This window comes from Cydia splendana, chromosome 18 (genome assembly GCF_910591565.1).
Source record: "Cydia splendana chromosome 18, ilCydSple1.2, whole genome shotgun sequence".
In the NCBI taxonomy this organism is placed as follows: Eukaryota; Metazoa; Arthropoda; class Insecta; order Lepidoptera; family Tortricidae; genus Cydia; species Cydia splendana.
The window spans coordinates 405,807-425,141 of NC_085977.1; the positions used below are offsets into that span (position 1 = coordinate 405,807).

Genomic DNA, 19,335 nt, shown 5'->3' on the forward strand with positions numbered 1-19,335 from the left:
CTCACCAGTAAATACAAATTAACAATAACAATTGGTAAATTAAAAATTAAAAGTAAATTTATATTAGACTTATATATTATGTCATACTGAGAATTTTTTACTACCCGAAATCGAAATATTTTGTACTGTATATTTAAAGTAATTCTCAGCTATTTTTAGAAGAGGTGCGCCTATCCACTTCGTATCATACTCAACATATTCTCGTTTGTACACAGACCCGAGTGGCGGCTCACTAGGCGGCGGCGTAGGCGGCTCGCAGCAATACGGCGAAGTGAATCAGCTAGGTGGAGTGTTCGTCAACGGACGACCGCTACCCAACGCAGTACGGCTGCGGATAGTGGAGCTGGCACAGCTAGGCATCAGGTGAGCACAACAATCAATCAACCGGAATAAGGAACAGTCGCCATCAGATATACGGAGCGGCCAAGGTGCTCACAAATATCTGAACACGCCTCTTTAATTGTCAAGGCGTTAGAGTGCGCGTTCAGATATTTTTCTGCACCTCGACGGCTCCAATATATCTGATAGCGACTGTACGGCTACGTGGAACTGCATCAGGGCGGAGTTCATTGAGCAGCCGTTACCCAATGGTATCAGATCATGAGGTCAGAGTAAATGGTAGCAGTGTGGTCAGGTTCACCAGCAACAGGTAGACAGCATAAAAAAAATTGTACGAGTAGATATTAAACCCGCTTCAGCTGGATATAATAATATTATTCGTGCTGTCAGTAGTAATTTTATTGGACTTCACACTCTGAACTGATACCTCATAGTTCAGGTATCTAGATTTATTTCGTTTGTAAAGTGATTCGTAATGTGTTACCTTAAAATTATGTAGGTATATACCTACCTTTAATTCAAGCAGTAGAAATACGGAACTCTGCTGAATACGATTGTTTTCTCCAGGCCCTGCGACATCAGTCGACAATTACGAGTATCACATGGCTGTGTGTCGAAGATCCTAGCGCGGTACCATGAGACCGGTTCCATCCTTCCTGGGGCCATCGGGGGCTCAAAACCCCGCGTTACGACGCCCAAGGTAGGCCAAATAATAATAAAATTAAGGGTGTTGCCACTATAAAGACATATTATACATACAAACAAGTAGACCTTCTTAAACTTGATTTATAGTTCTACAAGACCAATTAGACCAAATATGTGCGAATGTCTTACCTAACAGTTGATAGAGCCGTATAAAAAATTATACTAAGTGATTTGTTTCGACCACATACTTTCTCAAAAGTTTTCACGAGGATAATGTTCCCTTCGATCGGGTAATTACCCAACAACACAACATATTAATTAACAGAAACAGAACACAAGCTTCAACGTAGCTTTTGTCCAAGACTGACTGCATCGAGATTATATGAGCGTTTCACAAAACCAGATTTTCCGCTCCAGGTGGTGTCCTACATAAAGCAACTAAAAGCGAAAGACCCCGGCATCTTCGCGTGGGAGATCCGCGACCGGCTGCTGGCGGACGGCGTGTGCGACAAGTACAACGTACCCTCCGTGTCCTCCATCAGCAGGATCCTACGCAACAAGCTGGGCGGCGCGCTGTACCCAGTGCCGCCGCTGTACCCCGTGCCGCCGCAGCGCTGCTGGCCGCTGCACCAGCCCTACGACTACTACGTCTACCTCCAGGTAGGTACATTTGACGTCTTGCCCTGGCTCAATTAAAACGAAACTGGTGAATGAAGACTCTGTGTAGTTAGTGTAACATAACTTTAAAATTAACTTTATATCTTGTCTTCAGGGTCGGCAACATGCCGGCGGCGCGCCGCACGGGCTGCACCCACACCAACAGCCCGCGCCGCCGCACCACGCGCACGCGCTCTGACCCACCGCGCCCGCGCACCCTCACCGTGCCACCGACCACGACCGGTGACCAATTGAGAACCAAAGGGTGACTGGTTGAGCACTCTCGCCGCGCCACCGATCACGACCGGTGAACGACTGAGAAACAGAGGGTGACTGGTTGAGCACCCTTGCCGTGCTACCGATCACCACCAGTGACCGACTAGGAACTAGTGGGTGACTGGTTGAGCACCCTGACCGCGCCATCGACTACGACCAGTGACCGAATGAGAACAATCGGTTGACAGGTTGACTGCGACCGATAATACTATAGCCAGTTCGAAAACACTGAGGCCGCTACAATTTAAATGACATGTCGGCTGCCAGGAGTCGGCAGAACGGATAAAAAGCGCCCACCAGACAAAAGAAAGACGGATAACGAAGGACTGTGGAACAGAACAGCATTGAAATCCAGCAGTGCGGTAGACCGCCGTCGGTAGTGACTGCTGTTATTTTGGTGTGAGCTGACATAGACGACGTTTACAGTGCATCAGTCCACTGTAAAACTTTTCGGTTCGGCGCTCCAATTCTGTCTTAGAACTTTTGATGTGTGAAAAACAAACCTTTATGGCAAAGTGAGGCAAAAGTGAAGTGTTTTGTGGTGTACTGATAAATAATGTACTCGGTGTTCGGATTAAATACTTTAGGCGAATTTAAATATGTGATCATATATCTATTGTGCTATAGTAGTTATTTAAGGAAGGGTAATACGTGTTTTGTTAAGATTAAAGTGCTAAGTGCCTTACTACACCGAATAATATTTAAAGAATTTGTATGTACGATACGCCTTAGGGAAATTCGTTTCACATTATTACATTTTTTCCGTTTTAGTCACAGAAGGTGTAGTTGCGTTTATAACTCAGTTAATACTCGTATACAGAAAACTGTCCCTAACGTAGCCGTACTGTACTTCAGTACCCAGTTATGTAAGTATTTACTAAACATGTACAGTCTTCTGCGAAAATATCTAGCATAACGAAGCACGCAATCATTTTTGTCACGCTCTACAAATATTAAAATTGCGTCAGATATTTTTGCGCGCTTCATTGTGTAAAATACTTACTATTGTGGGTGACTGCTGACTGTACAGTCAACCAATTTGATTTCTGAGCCAGTTCGTACTTTTTAGCAGTAACAATCAATATTAAATTCATGAACGTTGGCAGGTACAAAAAAAGAATTTTTCTTCATAGATGCTTTTAGGTATTATTTTTTTTCTAAATGCTCTTTCATTTGTTTCATTCATTTAATAGGTACAAGTGCGGATCTAAAGTATTATCTAGTGTAAATACCTACATGTTAACTTCATGATATTTATAAGTGAATGTACAATGTATATCTTTACAATAAGTATTACCGGTAAAGTAGTACCTACTAATGATAGTTGTGTCATAGGTTCAGAATATTCACCCTTCTACCCTTCTTAGTTTGTATCTACATTTACTGAAATACGACGCATACGGACTAATTTTTAATATTTTGGGAGAGTGGAGGATACCGCTGACATTTGCTTAATCTAAATTAAACGACGGTTATTTTCATTTCGGTGCAAATGATTTTGCCCATTTTTTAAATATTTTTCCTTCCACCCGTGATTTCCAAATATACATGATATAAATAAATACACATTCGTTTTCACGAAATAAGTCTTAAGTAGGTACATACCTAGTAGTAACAATGATTTGAAGATGATGAATTTCTGAACCTACCGCTTAAAAAATAGGACACTGACGCGGGTGCAATGTTTTTTTGTAAATATTTAATTTAATAATTGATAGCAATAAGCTCAGAATATCTCGTCGTTTGTAAGTCAAAGATGGGTACTTAAATTAGGTAATTTTGTGAGTTTTGCGACTCAGAGTATAAAGTCAGCAGCAGAAATATCTAAGCGGGCGAGGTGTTCAAAATTACCTAAACACGCTCTTAGTCACTTAAAAATAAACTTCTTCTTCTTCTTCCTCGCGTTATCCCGGCATTTTGCCACGGCTCACATAGGAGCCTGAGGTCCGCTTGACAACTAATCCCCTGATTTGACGTAGGGTAGTTTTTACGAAAGCGACTGCCATCTGACCTTCCAACCCAGAGGGGAAACTAGGCCTTATTGGGATTAGTCCGGTTTCCTCACGATGTTCACCGAAAAGCGACTATAGTAAATATCAAATGATATTTCGTACATAAGTTCCGAAAAACTCATTGGTACGAGCCGGGGTTTGAACCCGCGACCTCCGGATTGCAAGTCGCACGCTCTTAGGGCGATTGTGCACTACAATGAATTTTATTGTCCGGCAGTCCGATATGGCATGAAAAAAACGGATGATTGGCTTGTGCACTTGTCCGTCTTTTTACTCGCAGGTGCGGCGCAGTGGCATGAAACACACACCCCCCCCTAGCCCGCCCCCGCCCGGCCAAGTCATGAATAATACTTATTCCAGACGCAGTGCACAAGCATAAACACGTTTTTCATAGCTGTCATCTCGGACCGTAAAAACACGGTCCGGAATGGGCAAAAGTAAAATGTCGGACGGTAAAATTACGTCTAGTGCACAAGCTACTATATACATTTAATGGCGTGCCATATCGGACCGTAAAAACTCGGACTGCCGGACAGTAAAATTCATTGTAGTGCACAATCGCCCTTACCGCCACCAGCGCTTTTTTTCTTAAAAATAAACTTATGTTTAGTTAATTTTGAATGCCCAGCCCGCTTCTGCTATAACTGTACAAACACTTGACATTTTATTTTCTTTTTAATTAGGTATTTACCCGCCGTGTACATATACCTAAGCTTAGTACCTACGAGTCATCTTTCGTATTTAAATTATTATACTGACATGATTACAATATATTTTTAGATTTCTAAATATTAATATCTACGTTTCCAAAAGCAGGTTCTTACAAAATTTGCTATTGAATTAATATTGATGTATACGGGACGGGCAAGGCATACCTACGAAAGGTTAAACATTATTTTATGATTTACCGTAAAACCTCCAAACTAAACTTAATCCATTCTTCTCTATTTTTTGTTGAAACATGGGCAATTATTTAGAAATACCACTTTTTTCCTAATAATTCCAAGATTCCAACTCAAACTGAAATAGTTTGTTTAGCTCAACAGTTATGTCTTAAGTGAAATAGACTAGGTTTGAGGTTTTACGGGTTTTTGTTGGTTAAAAGTTTCAATATGTAGGTAAGTAATTAGTACGACGTTATTTAAAACTTATTCTCTCATTGTATGACTATAGTACTTAATTATATCCTGACCCGACCTGAGGCAGTAAGGAGTCAGCTCAAAGGGTCATTTCCAGGTTAAAGATTATTATAACTAATATTTTACTTGATAGCACCATTAATGTAAGTAAATAAGTGCCTTTATTAGAGCTAGCGGTGTAAATATATACATATAGGTATTTATGATAATTTAGATCCATTTATGGATACGACCATTTACAAATTAAATCGGTTTGCACGTGACTAATTTGTTTTCTTTTCTTTTCTCCTTTTATAGATTAAATAAATTCCATATAGATACAGACCTGGGTAAGTACTTTTTTGACCGCCTGTCATCATCATCAACTGTTTATTATGTATACGACCCATTGCTAGGCACAAGGCTCTTCTCGTAAGATAGTTTGGGGTGATTTCGGCTATATTCTCACGCTAGTCAAATGTGAATTTGGAACGTAAACCTTCAAATTTCTTTATATTAAACATACGTACGAGTATATATCAACAAGTTTATAATCTCGCTCTGTTTTCCTTCACCAAAGCAACTGGCTAAAAAAGATATATACTTATTTCATACGTAAGTTCCGAGAAACACAATGGTACGAGCCAATTTGTATTGTAAGTATTGTTTTTATACTTTATATTTCATGTTTTTTTTTTATTTATATAGTGAGCGAAGTTGGCATCATTGGCAAGACATATCCGACTCGGGGCACTAATGTTAGGATAACAAAAATATTTGCTTAGTGAAATTACATTTAATAACTAGCCATCTAGAATAAATAACTTAATGCATACACATATGCCACAAAATGCACATACAAAGGTTTTATCATCGAAACTCTAATTCCAGCGAATGAAAATAATCTCGAGCGTTTTTAATTGATTCGCGGCGGGCAGCGGCGCGGGCGCAGCGCGCACGACACTCGACCCGCTGAATCGGCTTTACAGGCGAAAACAATAACCCACACGAATTACCAATTAAATCCTTGCTTTGTTTCGAATTTAAAGCACCTAATCCGAAATTTTACTGAATTAATAACAAATTTTACGACGGCAGAAAGCGCGGGAGCAAAAAACATGGCGGCTGTAAAGTGACATCCGACGCTCTGACGTAATTAAACCGCCGGCGGCTTTGCGCAGGCGCGGGCGCGGCTCCGTCCGCCGTAAAACCAACGCGAATAAAATCAAATAAGAATTTGTAAGCATTCGACCTGTATATATTCGAGCACGCAGGTAAACCTCGAATCAATCGACTAGAATAAAGGAATGTTGATTTTTAAAAGAAATGATTTTCCCGATAAATATTGAATGAATGATATTTACTGCTATAAAATGATTAAGGATTTATTAAATTATGTATTTGTATTTATTTCAATCAAACGTACCTACTCGGGTATATCGTGAGTACTAAATAGAACATTTACGTTTGTTAGTTAAATGTTAGATCACATTTAAAAAAAATTGCTAAATAAGTATAATAAACGAGGAGTAAGTTTGTATGGAGAAATGACCACTCCCGTTGGCTCTTAAGATTTAAATTAAAATTTGTTGTTTTTCTTTTAATAAATAAAATCTTCTAAAGTACGACTAAGCAGTTTATCATTATCAATTGCTAGGTTTATAACCACGCATATAGATATATGATATAATCACAGCACCCTATCAATTGCTACTTACACGAGTTTACTGAGAATCATAATTAATATGAAGTATGAACACTGCAGAGACATGACAAAATATTTCGGAAAAACGGAGAATTTCACCATGACATAACATACATACATAATAAAAAAAAAGTCGGCCATTTTGATTTTTTTTAATGTACTTTGTTTTGTCTCGGGACCCTCTATGATATTTGGTGGCGCACCCGCCCCCCACCTATCACGCATCGTTTAAAAGTTGCCATACAAACAAATAATTGACCAGGTTCGAATCCCGGTTATGTATGATAGATTATAAAAAATTCCATTATTAGGTATTAAATCTAAAATCGAAGCCATGGTTCCTAAGAACAGATTTCGCTATCTCTCATAGTTTCTGACTTCTCCATACTGACCCATTTGGATTGATCACCCTGTATAATGTTTGTTAAAGTACCCGTTTGGGTTGATGCCATAGTAACACGACATTTAGGTATAGATATAATATTATAGATCAGTTGACATTATATAATATAAATAAAAAAAGGAATACGTATTATGCACAAACAAATACGTTCGTAGGTCACAGACAAAAATCAATTAAGACGAAACAGGAGCTGAGTTTTAAATATTTTAGGTAAATATACCCGTCTCGCTAACGGAAGCGGCACCTAAAAGTAGTGCGATAAGGACAAGGCGAAAAATCCTGCGTAAAAATCTCAAAAATCGAGGTTTCGTACTCCTCTGTTTCCTCCTCCAAAACTTAACCAATCGTAACAAATTTGGAAATCTAAATGATTATGAAATTATCTGTGTCGGACCGTTTTGCTTTTTTGGCTAATTGATATCAGTTTTGAAAGCCACGCCTCTCATTGCGGCATAGTCAATTAGGCCATTTTGGCCATTTTTGAAGGGCTCTAGCGCCTTAAAAAACAAAAATATCAAAAAAAGCAAAACGGTCCGACACAGATATTGACAATATTAATCTGTGTTGAAAAAATCATTGCTCTAGCTTCAAAAACCACAGAGGAAAACGAGGAGTAAGTTTGTATGGAGAAATGACCACTCCCGTTGGCTCTTAAGATTTAAATTAAAATTTGTTGTTTTTCTTTTAATAAATAAAATCTTCTAAAGTACGACTAAGCAGTTTATCATTATCAATTGCTAGGTTTATAACCACGCATATAGATATATGATATAATCACAGCACCCTATCAATTGCTACTTACACGAGTTTACTGAGAATCATGATTACCTACCTACCTACCTTATCTCCAATCTCCGCCGAGTAATTTACTGTCTTACACCGGATTACGCGATTATTGTTGTTAAGTGCTTGTCCGATCCGATCCGAGCGTGATTAATTACTTGTGAGTAATTACCTACAGATTTCATATGGACACGCACACCTGACTAATATTGATTGCAAATAATTCGTAATGAGAAAATAAAATTCAATTTTTTTTTCTCCAGCACAATGGCGATAATTTCGCTTTTCACTAATAGCTAAAATAACCAGCAAAATGCATACATTGCCAATGTCAAAGAAGAGTTTTTATGTTACTTCAGTTGTCCACTACCTACATGTAGTCTAAACGTGGTTTAATTTTATTTAGCATTTATGTATTTAAATATTCATGTTTCGGTACTTTAATTTAATAAAAAAAAAAGCAACGCAGAAATCTGTACACAATTCTGTAAAAGTGTTTATAACTACTTGTACTTAAAACTCTTACCTAGCTAAGGAAGAGCAGTGTCTCCCAACACAGGCAACAATTTGCTTACCGGGAGGCATCATCCCTTAGACTTAGATCATAAACCTTGTGCGTTTTATGAAATAAAGTATTTTGTATAAGTATTTGTATTTGTATTTTGTATTTGAACGAAGCCCTTCTTGTCTGATATATCCTTTTTGTTGTCACACGCAACACAAGTGGAGCCTCACGGAGCTGCGTTAACTATGACTCCATGGCCGCGGACGCCACTTCGTCATCTGTTACCTACTTCAACGGTAGTATTACTAGTATATTCGTAATTCTAGTAAACCACCTTATCAACATCTCAAGTGTTGTGGCTGATAGAATATGACACAACCAGTGGCCAGACGACCCCTGTGCCCTGTCGACCGACAGCTGAGGTCCAAAGGCGCCACCCGCGGTCCGTTGCGTCTGGGCGGGGCGGCTCGGGTTACAAAGCGCCCGCGCAGCCTTGACAACGTCTATGATACTGGTGTGCGTACGAAAATATACTTTTAAAAATGTATAAAAATTATATCTGTTCTACAGCTGCATCAAACAAAGCTTACATTTTCATGAAGTATAATTTTGGTGTTTTGGTGTTTAATATAAATGTGAAGAAAAATCTATTCTATTACTTACACATACATACTTATATTTAGAGAAAATTGTACTTAGGATTGACGAAACCGGTTCAAGAATATGATTTGTTTGTTTTTATAGGAGTTATTCACGGCCGGCAATTGAACCCGGTAAAATTTCTCAAATACAATGAACTTGTGTGCCGTTGATGAGTCCTAAGTTTACTTAATTACATCTACCTATTTCGAAAAAAAAATTACATAGCAGTCGAGAATGAACTGCTGAAAAAAAAACCCTAATGGGTAAGAGATAATCTACTTCATACTTTTGAATCGCCATGCTACCTATAAACTACTGAATACCATAACTTTCAAGTTTATAAAATAGTAAGAGGTAAAAAGTTGCCTGAAATTTCCTGAACTGGAGGTCTTCGATAACTTTTAAAATCTTTTCCTTGGGATTCTATTCATAATGATCACATTGATCGTGAGCGAACTGCTGACAGTGCCCACTATAGACAATTAGCCTAGTGTTGACCTGTGACGGGGCGCCATGTGACGCAGCCGAGTGACCCAGGGCGGGGCGCGTCGCGTTACAAAGCGCGCCGCGCCGGCGCATTCCTCACGCCTGCGTTATACGACACACGCGCAGACGCTGCGACAAAAAATCGCACGACACTGGGGGCCCGAATCGGATTTTGAAATAGACATCTATTAGACATCACCAAGATACGATAACGATATGTTTAAGATCTAACCTGTCAAATTTGACATTTGCGCGATTCTGGAGATACTGCTGAACGATTTCCACAGGATATGACTTAGAGATCCAATTCACATCTAATAGATATCTTACTCTATCTAACGTAAAAGTGACATTGGTTGCCCGAATTGCGCTGCAAAAGAGAACTAGTTGATATCTAAACTATAACGTATCTAGAATGGATCTAGTACGTGTCGTCTCTTGTGAATATCTTGAAGTTCGAATACGGCAGTGGGTTAAACAGCGGATTGTTAGGATGATCATATATAATTCAGCTTCGAGATATTGTGATCAACAAAATGAAATTCTCGTAAAGTTCTAAAAGTTTATTGATTCTCAAGAAATATTTTCATTGTGAGCTTTCGAAAAGTATCGATAAAAAAAAAATATTAGATGTATTTTGCAGCTGCATTGCTATAGATAGGTACCCATATGAACCTATTTCGAATTTGGTAACCTCCACCCAAACCATATTTTTAGTGTTATTCTATGAAAAAAAAAGGTAGTAGTCTGTCCGCTTTTCTAAGATCAAGTACACCACAGTAAATGTATATGGCGAACTTGATCTTAGAAATGGGACAGGCTATACTTAAATGCATTTTAATAGAATTAAAAGTAAAAATAGTGGAATCACTTTCGAGAACTTTGAAAAAACCCTAAACACGTAAAACTGCTCGTATTTTTTTTTTTATCTTATCTGAGGTCAATATGCTAACCTCCGAATATTAAACAGTTATATTATAAGACTAGGAATCTGTAATATTATAGCCCTTTAATGACGCCTATTATGCAGTTATTTAGACATAAGTACATAGTGTGGCGTGGTATGACTCGTAAATATAAGTACTTATATTTTTTTGTATTACTATTGTCTAAAATATCTTTTGGCTTTCGAGAGGTCACACTAGCGTCTTTTGAGCGTCCTACTACCTAATGAGCTACCTACTATATTTTTCTAAGATCCCACGATCAAATCCTGATCAACTGCGGCCCAGCGAGTAATCGGGAACATACATAAAAATCCTGAACAAATTGAAAACCTCCTTCAAAATTTCCAGTCGATTAAAAAAGACTTCAAGAGGAATTAAACGTAAAGTTGTAAGTACCTACTTAGGTATATTTTCATGGGGGTTCAATTTTAAGTAGGTATATTATATTTTATGAAATAATGCCTCAATTAATTAGATACTATACAATTTACAGCCTTCAGCTCTAATGACCCTAATGTTACAAATTTTGCACAATATTTATAAAATGTAATAGAACTAAATATGACATTGAAAAAATCCCAAGCTAATTAATGATAAAGATAAACAACACGTTTGGTAGGGCATAGGGCCAAATAATAATTAATTCCGGGAAGTTCTCTATTACGGAATAGTCCGATAAACACAAATAGTTTTGTTGTTAAATGGTTTATCATTGTAAGCACCTTTAACGGAATTGTACTAAATTTTATAACTGTGATACGAAGTTCTAAATTAATCAAAGGAAAATGTTATTATACATATTATAGGTATCAATGATTTTTACTTATACAATAATAATTTATTTTAAATTCAATGATAATTATGACAAATTGATTATAATCTGTATATTAATTGATCTGTCTCTGTTAAGAATATTTTTATTTAAAAGAATTTAATCATCAAAAATGTAAAATTATAAAAAAAAAAAACAGAATAAGCAACAACAAAAACATGGCGCTAGTGCAGAGTGGAGGTAGACGGGTTAGGTAGGCTGTACCGTCATTGAGACCGAAGTAATGTTGGATGGCTTTGAATTTGTGCCGTGTCCCACGGATACACATGCTGGTGGCTCGTATTATCGAAATTATAATTTTTGATCTTAGCCAGCCCGTTACTACACTAAGGGATCTGTCCCAACGGTCAGCGATGGCTTCACCGAGATGTTTGATGAAGGTGGACATTTGCGGAGCGAAGACTCCATCTACGGATGTGACAAGGGGTGTGCTGTCTTTTTATGTAACATACGAGCACAAAATGCCGTGTCTTACAGCTACATGTTATTACTATTTTAATATTATTATAGGCCGGTAGCTTGAACATGTCATGCTCGCTTAAAAGTCTTTGCTTACGGTGGCGTCGTTGATCGGGTCGCCACTTTCCCGAATGAAGGTTGAGGGAGGCGATGGCTGAGATACGCATCATACTCGTGAACGGGTGCTGTTTGTGGAGACTGGTCTGTTTAAGCTAACACAAGCTATTATACTTAGTAACTTTATTTTTATTAATTAATTACAGTGAGACGCCTCATTCTGCTCTCGTATGTTTCTTTTCTCTTAATGAATGTATTAGGATATTGACTCTTGGAGACCCTATACATCACTAAGGATAACTTGATAAACTATATAATCTTATAGTTCTGACACCTAGAGACATTTACACCTCTAAATATTATAGATTTATTTTTTGTGTTTTGTATCTGTATTTTTTATGTAATTCGACATTAAGAGACCATATACATCTCTTAGTAATTGTAATACGTTAGATTGAATTGTTAGTTTTATTTTATAAAATTGTTGATGTTATTATTTTTGCTTGTATGTAAATTCAATGATGACGTGTAAAAGTGCCCTTGTGGCCTATTTGCTGAATAAATGTTGATGTTGATGTTGATGATGTTGATGTTGATGTTGATGTTGAAAGTTGCGTGACGCTTTTCACAGGCGTTCGAGTATTTTCTTTTTTTCTCTTCCTCGGCGGATTTTAGGACGGATGCTACGGGACGTGAGATATAAGAAGGAGCGTCGGTGTCTACGACACGGATATCAAATAACGCCTCCCTCTGTGCATCCCAGACGCCGCGGCAGCAGAGATCCCCGCGAAGTCCACCGTCGCCTTCGGTGATGATGGCCTATGGGTTCTTTGACCACGTTCCCCCAAGCGTGCTGACATAGCTGGGTCAAAAAGATCACTGTGTTATGTCTTTCCTGTAGACATACACAAGAGTTAAGGGCTATAAAGGTTAATTTTCTTATTTAACCCTTATCGACGTGAAAAGGTCCTCCTTTTATTTAGAGAACTATGATAAAATCATTGCTTACATGCCCACAAGCTGTTAACTATTGCCCACAGGAGAGAAAACAAGTGTGTTCGCGCGAACAGTACATTTTTCTCTCCTGTGGGCAATAGTTAACAGCTTGTGGGCATGTAAGCAATGATTTTATCATAGTTCTCTAAATAAAAGGAGGACCTTTTCACGTGGATAAGGGTTAAATAAGAAAATTAACCTTTATAGCCCTTAACTCTTGTGTATGTCTACAGGAAAGACATAACACAGTGATCTTTTTGACCCAGCTCACAAAACAGATCTCTAATTTCGTTGTGGCGACGTGTTATTAAACCACCCGTTTTGCAGCAGAGGGCGTGGTCGACGTTGAAGGCATCATTGCCGCAGCCATCACATGGTTTGGGCATGGAGACAGGTGTTCTGTGGTATCGCAGTGCCAGTGCGTCCCTAAATTCTAGTGGCGACAAGTCAAGATGGTCTTTCCTTGTTGGTATGACTGAGAGCCAAATGGAAGATATTGTTTTAGTTTTCGTGAAAATTGAACGCTCGATTGCACGTTTTTTTGTAGGAGAAAGTTTTTCTAGAATAGATTCCATTAGGTCATCGTCTTGAGAATCCTTCTTTTTCATGCATTCTTTTCTAGCTTCTCTGAGGGTTGTGTGATGTTGAGTGAGGTCCACAGATTTATTTTCAATTAAGGCGGATGATAGGGTTATGCAACCTTTTTTGGAGCTGTCATAATTTATGTTAGTTATTTTAGAAAGTGCAGGGATAGCTAGACCACCTTTGTGAACTGGTAATGAGAATAAATCGGCTTCTAGCGGTGATACGTCGCCTCCTAGTAGGTTTGGTAGAAAGCTGGTGCGTAGTTTGTTTGTAAGAGGTTCAAAGGATTGATTAGCGTTTTCTAAAACTCTTAATAGGAATTACCATTTGAATTGGGCTGCTTTAGTGAGAACAATATAGACTCAACGACGACCCGGAATAGATATAGGTACCTAACCGGAGAAAATTGATTAGGAGAGCCGACCATGGCCGACCCGAATTAAGAGATGTGATAAGGCCAGAAGAAGAAAAATAAAAAACCGGGCAAGTGCGAGTTGGACTCGCGCACGAAGGGTTCCGTACCATAATGCAAAAAAAAAAAACAAAAAAAAACGGTCTCCCATCCAAGTACTGACCACTCCCGACGTTGCTTAACTTTGGTCAAAAATCACGTTTGTTGTATGGGAGCCCCATTTAAATCTTTATTTTATTCTGTTTTTAGTATTTGTTGTTATAGCGGCAACAGAAATACATCAAAGGACGGACGGACGGACGGACGGACGGACGGACGGACGGACGGACGGACGGACGGACGGACGGACGGACGGACGGACGGACGGACGGACGGACGGACGGACAGCGAAGTCTTAGTAATAGGGTCCCGTTTTACCCTTTGGGTACGGAACCCTAAAAACAAACACAAAACTTAAATAACTTAATTGTATTTCTTTTAAAAAAAATAAGGGAACCGCCTTCATAAACCAACCCACTGAAAAGCATTAAATAATTTTTAAATACCCCACCCCTATCCTTATCCATTCCTTATCCCGTCCTAAAGCAAAATTCTGCCTAAAAGTAATTAATACCTAATAATAAGCAAATTAATAACCATCCGGGTAATTACTTAGTTTTTGAAGGCGGTGCCAAACCAACAAAAACATTCTTTGCTGCCAAACAGAAAAAATAGGAGTAGTTAGTAGTGCAAGAACTAAATTAATGAGTAAACTATGTATGTCTTTTTTATGCAAGTACTTAAGTGGAGCGTTCTTCGTTTCTAAAATTTTGGTTCTATTACATTTTGGTTTGGCACCGCCTTCAAAAACTAAGTAATTACCCGGATGGTTATTAATTTGCTTATTATTAGGTATTAATTACTTTTAGGCAGAATTTTGCTTTAGGACGGGATAAGGAATGGATAAGGATAGGGGTGGGGTATATAAAAAATATTTAATGCTTTTCAGTGGGTTGGTTTATGATAGCGGTTCCCTTTTTTTTTAAAAGAAATTAAAGTAAGTTATTTTGGTTTTGTTATTGTTTTTTATTTGTGTTTATTTTATTTTTAATTTTTTACTTTTTATTTATTTTTTATTTTTTACTTTTTAGTGACAGGTACTTTATTTATTTTAGGTTTTGAGCTTGAACCCGACTGAATACTTTTCTGAAAACGGCTTCAAAATCAGTTTAGCCAAACGTGAGATAATCGCGTACAAACATACAGACATACATACAAACCAAAGAGAATAGATAGTATAGAGGGGTCCTGTCATAGTAAATTTTGTTGTCACAGTAAATTTACTGCCATCTATCGACACACGACTAAAACTAAAAATGAAAACGTATAAAATTATCAAAAATATGTATATATATGGATAAATGATTTTATTATTTTTATATCATTATGACACATGTTCATTCACTGATATCTACGTGTTAAATTTATTAAATATGAAACGGTGTCGTCACGCCATCTAGCCGAACATAGGCCAAAGGTGTGTGCGCCATCTAGACTGACTTTTTCTTGATTTCCGAGGCACGTTTTTTCCTTAGACTTTATTCATCTTATACGAAGTTACATATGTCTTTGATACAAACATACAGGTCAAACTGAGAACCTCCTATGTTTTTGAAGGCGATTAGAAAAAAGTGAATTGATCCACCTAGAGGAAACCTGCAACATAGGCACACGACGACGAGTCGGTTAACCAAAACAGTAGGTGCCTATCTTGTACCAAACCTGAGTTCCACTAGGTGCAGCCAGCCAGGGTTCAGCATCAGCTCTATCTTGGGTACTGCTCTCCCAAGCACTCTTCAAGATGTGACGGATGACCAAAATAGCGTGGGCCTATGTTGCACCAAACCTGAGTTCCACAAGGTACAGCCAGGGTTCAGCATCAGCTCTATCTTGGGTACTGCTCTCCCAAGTGCTCATCAAGACGTCTTGGATGACCAAAACAGCGTGTGTCTATGTTTCACCAAACCTGAGTTCCACTAGATACATCCAGGGTTCAGCATCAGCTCTATTTTCGGTACTGCTCTCCCAAGTGCTCATCAAGACGCGTTGGATGACCAAAACAGCGTGTGTCTATGTTGTACCAAACCTGAGTTGCACTAGGTACAGCCAGGGTTCAGCATCAGCTCTATCTTGGGTACTGCTCTCCCAAGCACTCTTCAAGATGTGACGGATGACCAAAATAGCGTGGGCCTATGTTGCACCAAACCTGAGTTCCAGTAGGTACAGCCAGGGTTCAGCATCAGCTCTATCTTGGGTACTGCTCTCCCAAGTGCTCATCAAGACGTCTTGGATGACCAAAACAGCGTGTGTCTATGTTGCACCAAACCTGAAATCCACTAGGTACAGCCAGGGTTCAGCATCAGCTCTATCTTCGGTACTGCTCTCCCAAGTGCTCATCAAGACGTGTTGGATGACCGAAACAGCGTGTGCCTATGTTGCACCAAACCTGAGTTCCACTAGGTACAGCCAGGGTTCAGCATCAGCTCTATCTTCAGTACTGCTCTCCCAAGTGCTCATCAAGACGTCTTGGATGACCAAAACAGCGTGTGTCTATCTTGCACCAAACCTGAGTTCCACTTGGTACAGCCAGGGTTCAGCATCAGCTCAATCTTTGGTACTGCTCTCCCAAGTGCTCATCAAGACGTGTTGGATGACCAAAACAGCGTGTGCCTATGTTGCACCAAACCTGAGTTCCACTAGGTACAGCCAGGGTTCAGTATCAGCTCAATCTTTGGTACTGCTCTCCCAAGTGCTCATCAAGACATCTTGCATGACCAAAACAGCGTGTTCCTATGTTGCACCAAACCAGAGTTCCACTCTGTACAGCCAGGGTTCAGCATCAGGTCAGCTCTATGTATACTAAAACCTTCTCCAGAATATTACAAACACTTTGCTGAAAACCGCATCAAAATCGGTTTAGCCAAACGCGAGATAATCGCAGACAAACATACATACATACAAACATACGGGTCAAACTGAAAACCTCCTTTTTTTTTAAGGCGGTTAAAAAGAATAATTGGATTGTGATTTAATTAATAATTAGGTATGTAGACATTTTTTTTTGTTATCTTCTGTCTATTTTATATCTGTACCTATTATCTAATAGTATATTTTAAGTGTTTAGTTGTATACTTACCGTGTAAGCGTTTTGTCTCATAAAAAACTTTACCTATTGCAAAATTTGCATTGCTTGGTAATTTCATATTAGGACGTTCTCTTAAATATAGCTAGCGACTACAGCTTTTTAAATTTTATAAGTGTATTCTTAACCAAGAAATCCAAGAATTTTTCTCATTATTTTATTATATTATTTAGCTAATACATTACCAGTCCATTTTCCATTTAATTTTCATGATTATTCTAACATAATATCTCAAACCGGCAAAGCCATCTAGCGGCGAGTAGATACACTACGAAAGAAAAAGGAAGGTCATGAACCTAAGTTTGCACGTTGTTTAAGCGTTTCATCTGTTGACCGCTAGATGTCGCTACGCGGTGCATATCCTTTAATATTATTTGATATTATCAAAGAGAATAGAGTCTTCAAATTGTCTTTGATATTATTTACATAAAGGAAAAAATACAATAAAATAACAAATGATTAATAATTTCCCTCGTATTAGCCAGGTCATTATTTACAAATAACCTTTTATCCTTCAGTTCTAATCCACTGGAATTTTGATGAGTAAAATATACCTAAACAATCATTAAACAATAAGATATGGACTAGGTGTAGTGACCGGGCTAGGCGACACCGGCTGATTGAGTGATACTGTATCTCAATTAAGCGACTGATAAATTGATAGAAAGCCTTCTTGCACACGGCACTAGTGCCGTGTGATTGATATTTAAGGAGAAGTATTTACCTACTGTCATTTGTTTCATGAAATTTTCAGCAGAATTGTGAGACTGGGTAGGTACCTAACGTAGGAATTGATCGAATCAGACAGACTCACCTAGTTACATAATAACTATAAAGATAAAATGAAAGCCAAAATGGCATCAAATTTTTTATTGTAGAGTACAAACTACAAGTACTTATTGCAACATATCTTTAATTTTTTTGATAATTTTGGACCATAAAAACAGCTTTGAATAACATTTATGGTTAAGGGTCACAACTTAGTACCTACTTTACCTACTAAAATTTTCTTGACGTGTTACTTATTGTACGCCTTCCAATACCCAACATTGCTCATCAGCGTGTATCATCAATATCATCATCGTTCGTCTATTAGATAGGTACCACAACACCCACCTGGCTTCATTGTGTTTTGGGAATACCCCCAACGGTGCGATTTCTTGACGTTCAAGTTCGGTTGTAGAAGAAGGGCTTACATACAGATCTAGTGCATAATTATTTTCCATCGTATTTTCACGGAAACGTACGAACATGTCTTGCTATTTCGGTACAAAAAGTACTGATGTTGACTGAAATAGCACGACAAGTACGAACGTTTCCGAGAAAATACGATGGAAAACAATTACTTATGCACTACATCTGTATCGTTTATGAGTTTTATGACACTACCAAAAGGAAAAGTATGTTGTAACTATCACCGTCTTCCACTTAAGGCGATGTTTGCACACGGCTCCAATCCCCCTATCGTAAGCTTTAATATCAATTAATACCATTGATAGGCGCAAGTTCGGTAGTCAAGCGAGTGCACATCGTCAATGTCTTTGTCTCCATGCCTATCTTGTATGAACGCAGAAATCAAAGATAGCATGCCGGGTGCAAAGGTGTTTTATGCTACACTCGTCACTCGTGGCAAATAAGCATGGCCGTTCTTGTAAGCGATTACCGTAGTCTATGGTTTTACTTGCGTTTTAATGACCCTTAAAAATCTGTATAGTTTATCATATACCTACCTACTCAAATCTTTAAACTGTAACACTTAACTCGAAAGCATCTCGGTCTCGTCAGGCAAGTGCAACAGCAGCAGCGTTGGAAGCACCTACATATAAAAAATATAGCTATTACTTACCTTACTTTGCTTATATCTACATCACACTGGTAATTAATTAAGAATTATTTACGGAATATAAATGTACACAACTACACAGGTGGGCTAGCCACTTGTTTATTTAAAATATATTTACTGCATAGTAATTAAATATAGGTACCTATATTACCTACAACAATCAGTGGACTTTGTACCTGTCCTGTCGCAACAGAAAAACTAGGCAAGCAGAAACATAATTGTCCTACAAACATTCCAAACAATACCGTCAGGTTAAAAGTCCAATGAACACTCTTGGTCTTGGAATAAAGACCTATTCTTTATTCGTCGAAGAAAAAAGACTATGAATAACTAGAAACATCAAAACACAAACAAACATTTTACCGCCGAAAAGAAAGAAATAAAAGTATGAAAACGGATTATATCGCGTATAAAAAATGTATCATACATCCCGACGTTTCGAACCCTTTACA

At 38.3% G+C, this 19,335-nt stretch overlaps 1 protein-coding gene across 2 annotated transcripts in view; it reads left to right on the plus strand.

Annotated features, from left to right (window-relative positions):
• Positions 1-4,222, plus strand: part of LOC134799349 (paired box protein Pax-1) — a 28,598-nt gene extending 24,376 nt beyond the window's left edge. For both annotated transcript variants that reach the window (XM_063771757.1, XM_063771758.1), the window contains exons 2-5: positions 216-363; positions 907-1,039; positions 1,402-1,644; positions 1,757-4,222. In XM_063771757.1, coding sequence (XP_063627827.1) covers positions 216-363; positions 907-1,039; positions 1,402-1,644; positions 1,757-1,840 — 608 coding nt within the window. In that variant the 3' untranslated portion in view covers positions 1,841-4,222. The remainder of the gene's footprint in view (positions 1-215; positions 364-906; positions 1,040-1,401; positions 1,645-1,756) is intronic.
• The last annotated feature ends 15,113 nt before the right edge of the window (positions 4,223-19,335 follow it).